At 51.8% G+C, this 15,455-nt stretch overlaps 1 protein-coding gene across 15 annotated transcripts in view; it reads right to left on the minus strand.

Moving 5' to 3' along the window:
- The window catches only part of Slc38a10 (solute carrier family 38, member 10), a 49,794-nt gene that overhangs the window by 4,075 nt on the left and 30,264 nt on the right, over positions 1–15,455 (minus strand). For 8 of the 15 annotated variants that reach the window (XM_039086217.2, XM_039086215.2, XM_006247943.4 and 5 more), the window contains 5 exons: positions 8,842–8,998; positions 3,447–3,614; positions 2,684–3,151; positions 2,072–2,176; positions 1,018–1,041 (listed from right to left, as the gene is read on the minus strand). In XM_039086217.2, coding sequence (XP_038942145.1) covers positions 1,018–1,041; positions 2,072–2,176; positions 2,684–3,151; positions 3,447–3,614; positions 8,842–8,998 — 922 coding nt within the window. The remainder of the gene's footprint in view (positions 1–1,017; positions 1,042–2,071; positions 2,177–2,683; positions 3,152–3,446; positions 3,615–8,841; positions 8,999–15,455) is intronic. The other 7 variants (NM_001376915.1, XM_221195.10, XM_063269250.1 and 4 more) reach the window with 1 other exon arrangement.

The raw sequence follows: 15,455 nt of genomic DNA on the forward strand, positions 1-15,455 counted from the left end.
TGGAACACACCTTTAATCTCTGCACACAGGATTCAGGCAAGCAGACCTTGGTGAGCTAAGAGGCCAGCCAGGGCTATATAGCTCCCAGGTGCAGGGCACACATTCACAGGCTCCCACCAGTAACTAGCTGAAGCAATCCATTTTCAGAGACCTTCCAAGGGTCACAAGTATGTTCCCATGAGCACACCCTAGGATCTTCCCAAACCCTTCAGTAGCCAGTGCAAGGAAAGGCAGGTTGGACCATGGAGAGGATGTTGGGCCCACCATGAAGAAAAGAGCTAACTTCAAGAAACAGAGCTGTTCCTCTTGCCAATGCCTAAGGTCCAGACAGTGGCTTGAGAGGAAAAGGCCTAGTAACACGGCTCCCTTCTTCTCCCTTCACATGAAAAAGCTCATAGCAGTGCCCCCCACAGGCTGCCTCACTGACTGCAAGATCATGTGACTGTCGGTTATATAAGAATACTCAAAGTTATACACACTGCTGGCACTTCCCAACCTGCTAAGTGCAGGGTTCTGACAGAGCAGGCCCCATGCCTCGTGTACGCCTCAGTGGACTAGCCATGCGTTGGCTCTGGGAGAGGGAAAAAGGTGCTGTGTCCACTGGAAGTCCCACGCACATGGCAAATGTGGGACAGCATGGTGACTGACTTTTCCAAGTCCCGCCCTAGCAGGGCCAGGTGTACAGACAGGATGGAAACCCACAGGAGACATAGGCAACGCACACAGCAGCAGGTACATGCAGCCCCAACCCTGTCTCTAACTCAGGTTCAGGTTACTTAGGGACACCATTAGGCTGTTCTCTGAGGATAAAGCCACAGGGGCTGAGAAGAAAGAGGGAGCTGGAGGGTCAGAGACCCCACCTGGGGGCTACGTTGTGTCTGGAGGGGTGCCACTCCTCGGGACTGACACATCTTCATGCAGGGCCCTCAAGGGCAGAATGTGCCACCAAGGTGCTGTTCCCACACTGTCAGGGCCTCCACACACATGCTTCTTTTGCACCACAGTCCTGAGCCGTACCTGCTACTAGCTTTTTAATCTCAGCTGTCCGTCCCATTGAGAGGCATATGGAAGAGAGGCACAATAGGAAACCATGAAAAGTCTCTTCTTCAGAAAGAAAAAAACAGTCAAAGAATCAAACATGTTTAGGCGAGAGATTACAGAAACTGGAACCAACAAATACAGTCAGACCAGAACCAGAGACAAAAACAGCAAGTGTGGGAAAGTTTCCCCAGCAAGTTGTGAGCTCCAACCAAGCAGAAGAAACCTGTGTTCTATCTTCCAGGTCTGCACTGTCAGCCAGGAGTAGCCCCCATCAGCTGCAGCGGCTGAGCAGCTGCTCAAGTCTGGCCTTTATGGCTGAGTGAGAGGCAAAGCCTGGATCTCTTCCAGCCCATTGTGGCGTGAGGCATGAACACCCAAGACGCCCAGTTCAGAGATAGCCACGGAGTTTGGCCTGGACACCATGTAGCCCAGGTCAGACTTCAGCTGAGGGTTCACCAAAAACAATTGGACAGGTTGTCACTAGTGGGCTGCCGGGTAGGCCACCACTGCCTCCCTGCACAAGAAACACCACAGGGACGAAATAAAGTCAAAATGGACATGAAAGTTTAGAGAACTCAGGGTACAACAGCCATGGCAAACTTCAGGTGCCAGGGCAGGCCGTTACGTCAGGTGTGACAAAGACGCAATGCCATCCCAGCCCAACTAGCACACGGCACACAGATCCACCTCAGGCACAGCCTTCACATGAGTCTTCCCAGCTGTGAACTAAGGCTTCCCTCCTAGCCTTTAAGGACGAGTGGTGAAAATATTAACATGCCTGCTTAAAGAGGAAATCAAAATGGTAGTTAAAAGCCAGATGACCTTGTATAAGGGCAAAGGAGGGAGATAAAAACAGTCCTGGAGAGGGGCTGGAGGAAAGCTACTGGTGGGAATAGCGAGGGGTCACTGAAGATGCTTCCTTAGCATAAAAACCAAGCAACGGAAGTTGTGGAGGCAGGAGGGATCCAGGAGCACCCATCCCACCCAAGCTCATTCTGGGGCTCCTTCCGTAGGGCTATGGCCCCCTCACCTTCCAACTTGCTCCCTGCTTGGTCTCCACCCGGTTGCTCAGCCTCGTTCTTCTCCCTCTGCTCTGCAGCCTCCGGCCTTTGTACAGCGAGGCCCGCCTTCCCACCTGCACACAGGGAGACTCCGCTGGTTTGTTGGAAAGTCAAAGTTGGGTGTGGGTGAGGGGCTGGCAGATGTTTCCTAAAATGACTCTCTAGCCAGCCCCCCAGCACAGTGTATGTTCAACCTGACTGTTACCAGGGAAGTAATAAAAAACATTTAACAATCTCAGGCTATGGCAGTGAGCCAATGTTAACTACCTTCGCCAATTAAAATGCAAGCACCATCCTAACCAGCTCTTAGACGGGCACTTAACAATGTGTTACCTGTCAAGCGTTCCTGCACTGTCCCCTGTGTGCACCACGAGAACAGCCTGGCACCTGACATTTAGTGGTATGGCCACAACTGTGTGACAGGTATTACAGAAGCTGTCAGGCTCCTCAGCTCTTCTTTACCCACCAGCTGCTGAAGGGCTGTGACAGTCACATGCTAATCATGTGAAATGAGAGAGCTGAGTGGGGACTGAGCAGGACTAACCCATTCCCTGTGATGAACTCCAGAGGCTGGCACTCACCAATATTGCTCTCCACGGCACTCTCCATGGGCTTCCACGGGGCCCCTCCAGCCTTCTGTGCAGACTCCTTGCCTTCACCTGCCACCAGATCATTCAGCTCCACAGAGACCCTGGCCTGGGGAACTGGATGCAGATCCCTATTTCCTGGTCTGGAATCTTCCTTCCTAGGCTGGACAGGTGGCTGACCATTTGCTTCTGGAATCTTCTGAGGACGTTCAATTTCCCCTACTGCCAGGACTTGCTCAGGTCTCTTTCCTTCCTCTCCCCTCTCAGGGTCCTGCTTCTTCTCTGACTCAGGCAGAAGTGGTGCCCCCTGCCCCCTGCCTGCAGGGTCTCCTTCATCTGGGAGCTTGGGAGGTGGCTTTTTCTCCTCTGGCCCTTCTTGGTCCTGGCCTTCATCCACCACCACTTTATCATGAGGGATGGGAGGCTCGTGGCGATGGGCCTCGCCCATAGGGACAGCAATACCTGGAAGGACATAAGGACAGGTCGAGGACATGAGACTGAAGAGGGTCCTCTCTACCTTCCTATGGAACCTGAACTGTCCTCTGGCTTTCCAGTGTGACATGACCATGACCTCAGGCCCCTCTACAGCTATCTGAGGACTGCCAGGACTCCTAGAATGGCAACGTCACAAGAGGAACAGTAGTGGACAGCTGTCTTGGCCAAGAGGAAGGCAGAGCACAGGTCTAGGCTGAGGAAGACACAAGAGCCCATCACAGGTCTTTCTCTGTCAAGACAGCTGGTACCATTTAGCACTTACCTTGACCTGGGCGATCCAGCTGTGCAGCTTCCTGCTTCTCCTTGGGAGTGTCCCCTCCAGGCACATCCACTGGCCCCTTAATCTGGGCCTGCTCCAGGACCTCTTTGTCCTCTGCTGGCTTTAGCTTCTCTTGGCTATCCTCAGCCATGACTACAACGGGATCCTGGACTGCAAGCACAGCACAGTGAGCCACCAGAAACCAGGCTGGGCCATTTTCCTAAGATCGGGACCATATACGGAAGCCAAATGGCAGAGTAGAGGTAGGTTTCTTCCTGTTTAATCATGATTATCAGTTAACCAACAGAATCCTTCCTTTTCACTCATAATAAAGAATCTCATGACTCAATTTATACCTGTAGACAAACGACATGCTATGTAACACTCATCCACAGCCGCCAGGTGGCAGCGTGAGCACACGTCCAAGTGCTATTCCTAGGGTCTCCCGCAGGAAGCAACTGCTGCTGGTCCTAAGGCCTAGGCTGAAAGGCCTTTAAGGATATGGTTGGGTGGGCCTGTCAACCTCTTGCTGTTGGTGGGTAAAATTCACACCACAAAGTGAGAAGAAAGGAGAGGCTGCCAAAGTTCTTCTTCGCATGCCCACAAATGCCCAGGATCCATGTTTCATCAGGAACCACAGCCTAGCACTGTGGTTACAGAACTGGAGAAAACTAGCTTCACTGAAAAAGACTACTTCTGAGGGCTTGGGCTCTGGCTCAGCTGGTAGCATGCATAGGCCCTGGCCAGGGCTCAGAACCAGCACAACATGAACTAGCTATGGCATCATCCTAGGATTTTGGAGGTGGATATGGGAACCTTATAAACTCTAGGTCATCCTCAGGCTAGTGTCAGGCTAGCCTGGGCTACATGAAATCCTATCTCAAAAAAACAAAAACAAAAACCACGCTCTATGTACTTGGCAATCATGACAGGAACTGAAGAACGAAGCAGAGGAGAAACAACCTTAGAAACAGAACTGGGGCTGAAGAGATAGCTATGTGGTTATGAGCACTGACTGATTTTGCAGGGGACCTGATTTGGTCCCTAGCAGCCACACAGGGCCCCAGACCATCTGTAACTCCACTTCCAGAGGACCTGATGCATCCTCTAAGCTTTTCAGGCATGGGGCATACACATGGTACACAAACATACACCACGGCAGGGAAACACCAACACATGCAAGAAAAAATTCATTTTTTGTTTGTTTGTTTGGTTTTGTTTTGTTTTTCTTTATGTAGCCATGGCTGTCCTGGAACTCAAAGATTCTGCTGCCTCTGCCTCCCAAGTGCAGGATCAAAGGCGTGCTCTACCACCCGGGAAGACAACAGCAAAGGACAGTCTACCTCGAGTGTCTCTCTCATCCTCAGGTGAGGAGCAGCCTGCTGCTCCCTGTCTGAAGCCCTGGGGGAGGCTCCACAGGGCAGCCAAGCATCTGGCTCAATGACCGCACAGGTATGGGGTTACCCTGAAGCTCTTCTGAGAGGACTGCCTTGCAGGAACGCCTATCCTGTCTGTATTCTAAGCTAGGAAGTGGGCTGACAGGCAGAGGCTGTGAGGCTGGGAAGGTTTCTAGGCCCTACTACCAGCAGCTGAGCTCCAGTAACTAACTCATGGCTGCTGGTCAGCACCGGACCACTGTTTCTAGTGGGCACTCCAAGATAGAAACAGACCTGTCATCAGGAATGGATGTTGACAATGCCACAACAAAACATAAACTTCCAAAGATGGCAGCTCTCACCCTGCACACCCCCTCCCATTTGTTTCCAATTTCAAGGCAACCACAGGGTGGAAACAGGAAACAGTGTGGTGGTGAGGTTCACCTGCCTCCCGGTCCAGCTGGCAACCAAGATGTGAAGGCCTGGTGTGACCCCAAGGAGGACCCCTCACACATACTATAGGCTATCCCCTGTAGTCATCAGGCCTACTGACAGTATTAGTAACCGGAGCCCGGAAAGACCCAGGTTTTGTCCTCCCAGGGCAGCTGCTTGCTGCCACATTCCTGTCAAGTCCTGGGCTCCTCCCATGCACAGAAACGGACTACTAAGGTGACAAGGCACATGTTCACCTTCTGCAGTGCTTCCCTGAGGAACAGTCAGGAGTCCTGTCTCTCAGATAGCAACTCCACTGAAGAGTGTCCTTTCCTTCTTTATCCAGTGCAGAGAGGGCCAAAGGCCTGCCTCATGAGGCCTTGCTTGCTATAGGCTATAAGTCCTCCCCTTCCTTCTCCCCCGGTCCTCTTGGAGACAAGCTCTACCACTCCACCTGACTACCAGGCTTGAGGCTACTTCTACCTCTGATGAAAGTTAGAGGCTGGACAGCAGGCTCCACATCCCAATGGAGGTCTGCTGGTCACTGGCCTCTTGCGTTCTCCCTGGATGCCTTGTCGTCATCGTCGTTGGTAGCAATGACAATGTTCATTCACTCCTGCATGCTGGCATCCAACCCAGAGATGCTAAAACCCTTCTCCCTATGGATGAGGCCCTGCTGGGACAAGAACAGTCCCACCTCTCAGAGCTCAGCAACCCAGGTTCCTGAGGAAGCAAGAGAAATGGCCTCTTTCCTGAAAGCCAGCCCTGTTCTGTTCTAGGGAGCTTTTCTAAGAACCAGCGTCTGCTTTGTTCTCCAGGCGTCAGTCAGGAGAGTGTTACTTCCTCCGAGTGGCATGTAAGCCAGCACTGCACCCTTGAGTAGCACACAGATTTGGCATAGGTCACCAGCAACCCAAGGGGAGCCCTTCTGATCCAGCAGGCCCCATGAGGACCATCTCCTCAGGGAAGGCGGTGAAACCAGCCCCTGCTATCTTCTGGAACCACAAGAAAACTGAATGAGAAAATAGTAGGACAAAGGAACACACAGCACAAAGGAAAGGGGACAGGACCCTTGTCAAGAAGTCAGCCAAGGAGGGAGGAACATGTAGCAGCAGGGTCTCTCCTGGATGAATCTTGAAACTGTCAAAGTTGCTGGGGCCTCTGCCACCTCCACAAGTGGCCAAGGCAGGCAGCAGCAGAAACCATGGAAGGTCCTGGAGAGGAAGCGATGACAAGAAGACAGGAAAAGTCTATCCTGGAGGACTCTGGAATATGGCTGTCTGCCTGACTGGGACCCGAGGTTACCTGTACCTGGCACCCACAGCACCCCATGGCCACCCGGCATAGCCCCCTAACTTCTACTCCCCACTAACTAACCAGTGCAGTCCCCCCATGGTGCAGGAAAAGGGGACTGGGGCGTGGCTTGAGCTGTGCTGCCCCAGGGTGCACAAGATGGGTGGGCAAGCGGAAGAAAGGAAGCAACAGCTCGAAACAGTGTTCAGACAGGGAGCCAGAACACTACAAAGTTCAAATCCGTCCCCAAGACCATCTAGGAACCACCGGGCGCGGAGGTAAACGGCCTGGTCAGACTTTTAAATGGATAACTGTCTTCTCGAGCATTCACAGGGACTCAGCCAGGCTCACCAAAGGTCCACGAGGCCAAGCGTGGGGCCTCTGGCTGCACCTGACAGTCACGTGTGCCATGTGAGAGCACAATGCAGTCACAGCACGTGCTGGGCTCTCACTAGAGCATGCAGATTCCGTCTGTGACCCCACAACATCAAAGAGATCAATAAACAAGGCTCTCACACCCAGTGGTGGAGCTGACAGGGCAGTCAAAGAAGGCTCTTAGTCCCAGCCCTGCCCAAATCAGGCAAGACCTCAATTAAGCAGGAGGCTGGGTGGCTAGAAAACAGAATTAGCTAAAAACAGACGGCATGTGGTTCTGAGAGGAGCCATGTGTGTTGTTATAGCCTCATGAAGAAATGGAAACCAGATGTTGCCTCAGAGGGCACAGGTGAGCAGGCTGCCTGAACAGTCTATAGAGATGGGACACAGCTGCTGGCTATGACTAGAAGCTGCACAGGACAGCCATAGGAGCCTGGGTGTGGACTGAGGAGAAGCTAATGATCAGCCCAATGAGACAGAACTGAACCGGGTTCTGCTGGGTGACCTCAACAGTACCCAGTGCCATGATGTCTTTGCTACCCATAACAAGGGAGTATATTCAGCTTGTAGTTTACCAGGATGTCACCGTCACCACCACACATCTCTCCCTTTCCAAGTGTCGTTCCCATGTCAACACCTGTTCTCTGCTGGAGGCACGGGCAGTGGCATTCCATCAGCTAGGGAGGGCAGCATGCAATGTGCACCTCCTTCCTCAAGCAAACCTCTCTCTCCCAGTCCAGATCACTAACCCTACGGCCACACCACACATGGTCCCCTAGTCCAGATCACTAAACCTATGGCCACATCACACATGGTCTTCTGTGACTTCTCATCATTTGTCTTCAGCCTTTGGGAACCCCAGGTATCCACCAGGGTCCCCAGCAACTTTGACTTCTTGGCCTCTTGATTCCTGGGAACTGGGACAGGAGGCCTCTTCTCTGCCTTTGCCAATCCAGGAAGACAGATGACAGCATCTGCAGCTACCTAAGCTCTGGGCTGAACAAAGGAGGGTGGCCTAAGAGAGCACCTCGGGGCAGCTACCAAGGCGATGGCACTGGATATGGAGCCCAACAGAGATGACAGAGACCAAAAGGTCTCGGCATCAACAGTGTTAAGAGCTCAGGAGCGTCCAGCAGGGGCACCATTCAGAGTGCCCTTCAATAGGACCGTCTGTCTCTTCTTCTCTACAGGCACTGCCTCTGAGGCAGGCGACTGGCCGACACGTCCACAATGGCTAGAAATTTGCCAGGGAGGAGGGGGCTCTTCCCTACTGGAGCCTCCGCAGAGCTGGAGCTAGACAGACAGACAGACAGACAGTGTTTTATAAATCTGGACCCAAAGCTCACTGACTTTAGTCTAATGTGTAACCCTCACCACTGCCAGAGAAGCCAGGATTACTGCTACCCAGGACAGTTCCTGCTACAACACCCATATCTGCACACACTCACACTGCCAGACAGACTTGGGGCCTCAGCCTGATGGGTGATGCTGGCCCTGAGTTACCAGAATAAACATACGCAGAAAGTGACGCTGAAAACACACATCCTGGGTCCCCGTGGCATGGCAACAGATGGGGAAGATGGGGCACCACTAAGACCCTTGCTGAGGCAGCATGGGCAGTGATGGCAAAACTGAGCCCAAGCTGGCACTGTGCCATCCCCACGTCACCTGCACAGAGGTGGCAGGACACTGGTTGGCTCCATGTAGAGCACACAGCTTCCTGCAATGGGGCTGGTTGGGCCGAAGCCTAGATCCTCCCACTTGGCTCCATCACTCTCAGGACAGGAGTTACTAACAGGACTGAAATCCTTGAAGCAGAAATAAGAGGTTACTTGGAAATTACTTTCCATGACCTTGAGCTGGTGCTGAGAACACTCACACCATGAAAGTTCAGGGATTGGGGTCAGGGCCTGTGTATATACCTGATAGCCGGGCTGCCTCCACCTTCATCGCGCCCTCGGCATCTCCTCGCTGGCCGCTGCGAGCTCCTTGCGTCAAGTCCAGAGGAGCTTCTTCGCTCACAGACAGGGTGGTGAGTGTGCTGACCACTAGGATGCCCAGGCCGACCCAGAGCACCACCTGGACCAAAGACCCCAAGACAGGAAGAATGACGATAGTCCCTGTCCCAGCGAGAAGCTATGAAGACTCTGAGGCTTCCTGGAAAGAGTAGGGTTCTCTTTCCTTTTCTGACACAGGGTGCTACATAACCCAGGCTAGCCTCAAATGCTGGGATGAGCTGTGCACCACAAGGCCAGGCCAAGGTCAAGTTTCTCAACCACCGTGGCAAGAGAAGCAAGACTGTCTGAGCGACTGTCCACTGTGGGGTGGTGGCTTGTGCATGTCATTCCTTAGGTTCATGCTCCCAAAGGACCCCAAAGTGTAGGCCTCTGCAGGGGATGTGGGCCACACAGGCTGGATATCCTGCCATCACATTATCCACATCAGTTCCAAATAACAGCTGGACACACTGACCTAGCAAAGTTTGATCCCTCAGGGACAAACAAGGATTCAGGCTTCACCTCTCATATGAGGTGGGAGTGGCCATCAGTACCCACGAGAGCCACATTCAATGTGCTGCTGGTTTTCTCGGGGGCCTTTTCCCCCTGCAGGGCCCTACCACTGATGATAAATTCTGTGGTACTACAAACCCCTCGTATCATGCCACCAGACACCCACTGAGCCACCTCTCCACTGTGTGTCTGGGACGATCCTAGGACAGGCGTTGCTATCTGTGCCTTGGTCTGGCCTCCTCAAGCTTCCTGAGGGGCAGGAACTCCTAGCTCCAGAGTTCTGCAAGAGGAGCCAGCAAAGTGGACAGAGGACACTCACTGCCTTGATGTCTTAGAGCCTCTGACCCTTCTGGCAGAAACCATGGTTACCCAGTAAGCCAAAGCAGATGTGGGGACACTGTCTTACCTGTACCCCTTCAGTCAGTGCATGCATTCTACAGTATTCAGTGAGGGGGTCCAGGTCCCTGCCCTCACCACACCCTAAACTCTTTTCTTAGCTCTGTGGAGGCTGTTCCTGAAACTCAGCACACTAATTCTTCTTATGAAGAAAAGACTCAGGGCTCATCGGAATGACCAACAGTCATCAGGAAAACAAAACAGGTATGGTCACAGAAATAAACACACACAGAATAAACATACACAGAAAGTGACTCTGAAAACACACATCCTGGGTCCCTGTGGCATGGCCACAGATGGGGGAGATGGGGCAACAACAGTCATCTCAGGAAAACAAAACAGGTATGGTTACAGCCTCTGGGTGGCACCAGCCAAGAAAGCACAACAATGACTGATTGGTGCTGAGGCTGTCTCAGGAGGTAGACTCTGAAAATTCTTTTGAGCCCTGATGACCCATGCTGTGCCCTCATGACCTGTCCTAGGCTGCCCCTCTGTCTACAAGGTTCCAGTCCCCAAGCTGCGGCCTGGTAAAAAACAGAAACCAGGCTCTGGATACAAAGGTCAGAGGATCGGGATGGAAGTTTAAATCAGCCACTGAAGAAGCCAAGGGAGAGTTTCACATCATGTCTGGCCCAGAATGCCCTTCTCAGTGTGACGCTGACTCTGGCAGGCTAACAGAGCCAGCCCCCCACAACACCTTCTAACCCAGCTCAACACATTCAGTATTTCTCCAGCTAATGGCAGAAGTGACCTTTCGCAGAAGCCACAAGAAAAGCTATTCCTCCCTAAATGCACTTCCCACTCACTAGTGGGGAAGGCAAGGCTTAGAGAAAGGAGTGGGCGGAGCAGAAGATGGTGGCCACTGCTGCAGTATAGAACCCAAGACCCCTGAGGAGGGTGGAGCCCGAGGACTCCGGTAGGGCCTGGTGTTCTGTCCCTGTGTACCCGTGAAGGAGACTCTCCTAAATAGCCTGTACCATGTTTTGGTCATTTTATGTCAGTTATTTTCAATGGGGACTATCACTTACCAATTCCATGGAGACCAATAAAGAAAGGTAACATTTCATCCATGACTTTGAATGATTTATTTCAACCTTCAGCTTTTTGAGCTTAATACTACCACCATCCAGAAAATAAAACAACAACAAAAATCCACTAACTGCTGACACTGGGATACGAGCTTCTTGAGAAACTCCAATTGCAGGCCAGGTGTGATAGCCTCCAATTGCAGGCCAGGGTGATAGCACGTGCATTAATCTCAGCACTCGGGAGGCAAGTAGGGGATCTGAGTTCAAGTCAACCTGGTCTATAGAGTGAGTACCAGGGCAGCCAGGACTCTGTAGGGAGACCCTGTCTCTGAGACAAAATGAAAAGAAACCCCCCCCCCACTATGATCTACTTTAGAAACTGAGTTCACAAAGTTCTCAGGACAGAGGTCCCATTCCCTACGTGCCTTCCACTTCTTGAGGATGAGTAGGAAAGGCAGCTCAGAGCACCCCAGGTACTAAGAAACATGTTAAGTACAAAGTTAAGATCGACTTACATGGGCCTCGTACAGCAGGACAAGTGTGTAGTGTATTCCCATTACAATCTATGGGACCCAGAAAACAGACCCAGTCCCCTGAGTGCCTGATGCTCCTACCTGAGGGTGCTCCCAATCCCCACTCTGAACACAGACGCTGGCTCCTGTTCCACAGAGCACAGGCCAGCAGGATGCACAATCAAATCATTTCTTGAGATCAAGGAAACAGGCTCTGCATGCTATAAGGATGTCTACCAGCAGACACATACACCCAGCTGATGGTCTCTAGACTCCTCTTACTGAGCTTGGACTCATCCTGATACACATACTTATAAGCTGTTGGCTCTGTAGCACTGGCCTCTGTCTCTGCAACTGCCAGCCAGGCCTGCCTTGCCCACTGTCATGCACTTGCCCTCTCCTCTGAAGCAGCAGACGAGCCCAGGCGAGAGTCCCAGATCTACTCAGTTTGAGGGAGCCATGGGAACACAAGGCTAAAGACATCAAACTACAGTCTCACCTGTGGAGGCCGCCTGTGCAGGTATCAACAGGCAGGTACCCAACTGAAGCTCTTGGTGACACTAAGTGCTACTGACCACAAGCATGAAGCTTCTGTTAGTGAGTGCAAACAAGCAGGAACACACATCCTGGGCAGTGTGAGAAGTCGAAGGTCCCAAACTGTTCCTGAGTTGTTGTGGGTCGGTATCCAGACTGCCACTGTGTGCGGTACAGTGCTAACAGCCCCTTTGGAGTTCTGATCAAGAGAATCCAGCCCTGTCTTCTAACAGCTGCAGGGAAGGCTAGAAAGTCAGGGAGGGGGAGCCAGCCCAGGGTAGCCTCAGGCCCAGAGAGAAGACCAGCCTGGCCTCAAAGTCAGCCCAGCTCCCAGTACTATGCCACAGCTTCCTGCAGCGGAAGAGCTGCTTTTGAAGCAGGGATCTTGGTCGATAAGCAGGATCCGGTGTGCCAGACATCTGATTTCAGAGCACCCTGCTGACTGCAATTCTGGCATCGGTCCATCTTAATGTAGTCCAGAGCCAGCCAGGAAAAGATACAAATCCACCCCAACAGTTCAGCTCAGGCTTGGGAAATACAGGGGTCTGACCAGGGCCACAGTCCATAAACATCCCATCTCCCCACATCCCCTCAAGGAGCTACACTGTGGCCCCATGAGGAGCCCTAGGACTGGGCAGAGAACACACCTTTCTGTTCTGGACAAAACAGTCCATATACTTGAATTTCAAAGACAGAACATACACCCAAGGCCAGGCCCCAGCTACTCAGAAGTAGAGCACCTTGATTCTGGTACCAGGGCCAACAGTGGGGGTGAGCATGTCTCCCTGCCTCAGGCACCTCACTCTAGCAGGCTACAGGACAGGCGCTAACCTGCTGTGTGTGTCACTCACACTTGACCAAGATCAGCTGATTCCAAAATGGGGCCAGCAGAGCCTTTTCCTGGAGGAATCCACTCCTCTTGTCCCTGGGACTGCAGTGCCCCCTGCTGGTTTCATAGCAGGAGATCCTCAAATAGCAACCAACGAGGCCAGCCAGTCTCACTGTAGAAAGCCACCGCTGGATGAAGCTAGGTTTTGTGTTATCGTTCACTGTGTTGTTGTCATGCTTTCTAGTTATCCTTTCTTCATGCACCTTTCCACCAGCTGCCCGTCAGCCTTGGACTCTTGGAGTTCCTGGGACAGGGCCTGGTCCCCAAGGGCCTCAGACCCGGCCACACTTCCAGAGTATGTTTTCCACAGTATGGAAGCCACCACATGCCCTACTCGGCCAGAATGATCACCTGGTTGAGAACAGCAACACAGAGGCTGGCTGGTAGACTCATGGCAGATCTGCAGTATCTTCCTACGTCAGTCAGAAAGGAGTTCAAACAACCAAGACCCTCAGAAACATAGTTAACGGCACAGATCGAGCCCTGGCATGATGCAGTCAGTGTGTGTTTAAGACAAAGCACATCAGACTGTGACCATGCTTGCTCATCCTTATGTGAATGCAATAGGTCATGTATGCATGGAAACATGTAAAGGCAGTCCCAACTGCATGAAGACAACTCCCACCACAGGCACCATGACAACAGGCACCATGACGACAGGCACCATGACGACAGGCACACAAGGACATACACAGACAAAAGAAACAGGAATGTAGTAATGGGAAAGAAGGAAGTGAACCAAGAGACCCAGGGAGGACTCAGTGAGGTGGACAGGAAAAAAACGACTATAGGAAATCCACAGATTCCCTGCACATAAATGGGTACAGTCAGCACACCAAAAAACCAGACCCCGTACAGAAGCCAAGTGCTGTAGACAGGGAGCCAGACTGAGAAGACCTGAGGTGACAGCGGAGTCATGGAAGCCATAGCCACTTGATGAATAGGAGGATCATGGTGGAACTGCACAGGAGCCACTACACAGGCTCACGGTCTTAGTGCATCTGTAGCACTAATGCACTCCAACGAGAACAAGACCAAAAGGGAGCTTAGCTTTCTCAGATCGGTTGATTCAAACTTCATTAATAAAAGAAATCAAACAACATTGTTGTTCTCATCGTTAATGAGAATAATGAGGAGGAGAGTTTAGAGTTAGAAAGCCAGGCATGAGAGCAAAAGCCTTAATCCCTGCATTCAGGAGGCAAAGGCAGGTCTCTGAGCTTCAGGACAGCAGACAGGGCAGGGCTCTGGTAGGGACCTGGTGTACACACATGAAGCCTGAGGTCAGATCTCTAGCACTGCATGAGCCAGGCCTCATGGTGCACACCTGAGACAGAGGCAAGAGAATCTGAAGCATTATGTGGAAGGTTTGAGGCTAGCCTGGGCTACACAAGACCCTGTCTCAAAGGCCAGGCTATAAAATAAAAACAAACAAGTATACCAGATGCTATGATGCTGTGCTGGTGAGGAAAGCAGGAGAGGAAGAGACCAGTAGCAGACTGATGTAAGGCCAACTAAATGAAAAACCAGGAATTTATTCTATGACACCAAGACCTTTATATGAGCCATCACGTGGGTGCAGAGAACCCAACTCAGGTTCTCTGGAAGAAAGTACACACTCTTACATGCTAAGTAAACTCCCCAGCCTAAGAAAATCTCTTTCTTTACTTTCTAGATTTATAAAATTTATTTTATGTGTATGAGGGCTTTGCCTTCACAAGTGTGCACCACATGCCTGCCTCATGCCTGCTGAGGTGGGAAGGTTAACAGACTGTTATGAACCTCCCTGCTGAAGCAGAAGTGGGTCCCTTTCAAGAGCCACGGATCCTCTTAACTCCAGCCCCAAGAAAGTCTAACTAGGATTCCCTCCCACACCCTCTCCAAAACACCTGATGAGGTTAAACACCAGGACTTGACAAACTAGGAAAATCATATGCAATCTGACAGGCAATGAGTTAACCTCACTACCAAACTAACTACTAACTACTAACTGCCACATCAAGTACCTCAGAACACTGTGTCACACAGTTCTCCCCACTTAACTACAGTGCTACATGAGAACACCGAGGTCAGCCATTGGTGACACCGGCTACAGCTCCAGGGAGCAAGGTAAGCACTCAGGGAAAGGCCACAGTCTAGACTCCAGAATGACTCACCAGGTTGGGCACTGAGAACTGGGAGCATGGGCTCCAGCAGCCGCTGCCTGAATTCAGGAGAGAACAAGAGCCCACACGAGCATGCTGCCCGTGTGCCGTTCTCCTCAAGTACAGGCCAGCAGAGAACAGAGATGGAGGAACAGGTGAAGACAGTGAGAATCAACAACACGAGGGCTGACGACAGTTAACCTAGATCCTAGGAGCGAGGGTGCACTGAACCTAGGTTTACCCCAGCTGGCTACAGCCTCTGCCCGTGATGTCATAGGCACACCGGGAAGTCACACCATTCAGAACCTCCGGAGTTTCTTAAACACGATGACTGAAAAATACTAAGTATGCTAGGAGACAGGACTAAACCACAGAAAACCAAGGACCGAAACTGAACATCAATCGGAAGTGAGGGCTGCTGCTCCTAGATTTACAATGGGTTATACCTTGATGCTACTGAAACTACCTAAAGCTGGAAATAACGGCTATGGCACTGGGCCTCGGCGTCCTCTCTGTTGCTGTGATA

This window comes from Rattus norvegicus, chromosome 10 (genome assembly GCF_036323735.1).
Source record: "Rattus norvegicus strain BN/NHsdMcwi chromosome 10, GRCr8, whole genome shotgun sequence".
Taxonomy (NCBI): Eukaryota; Metazoa; Chordata; class Mammalia; order Rodentia; family Muridae; genus Rattus; species Rattus norvegicus.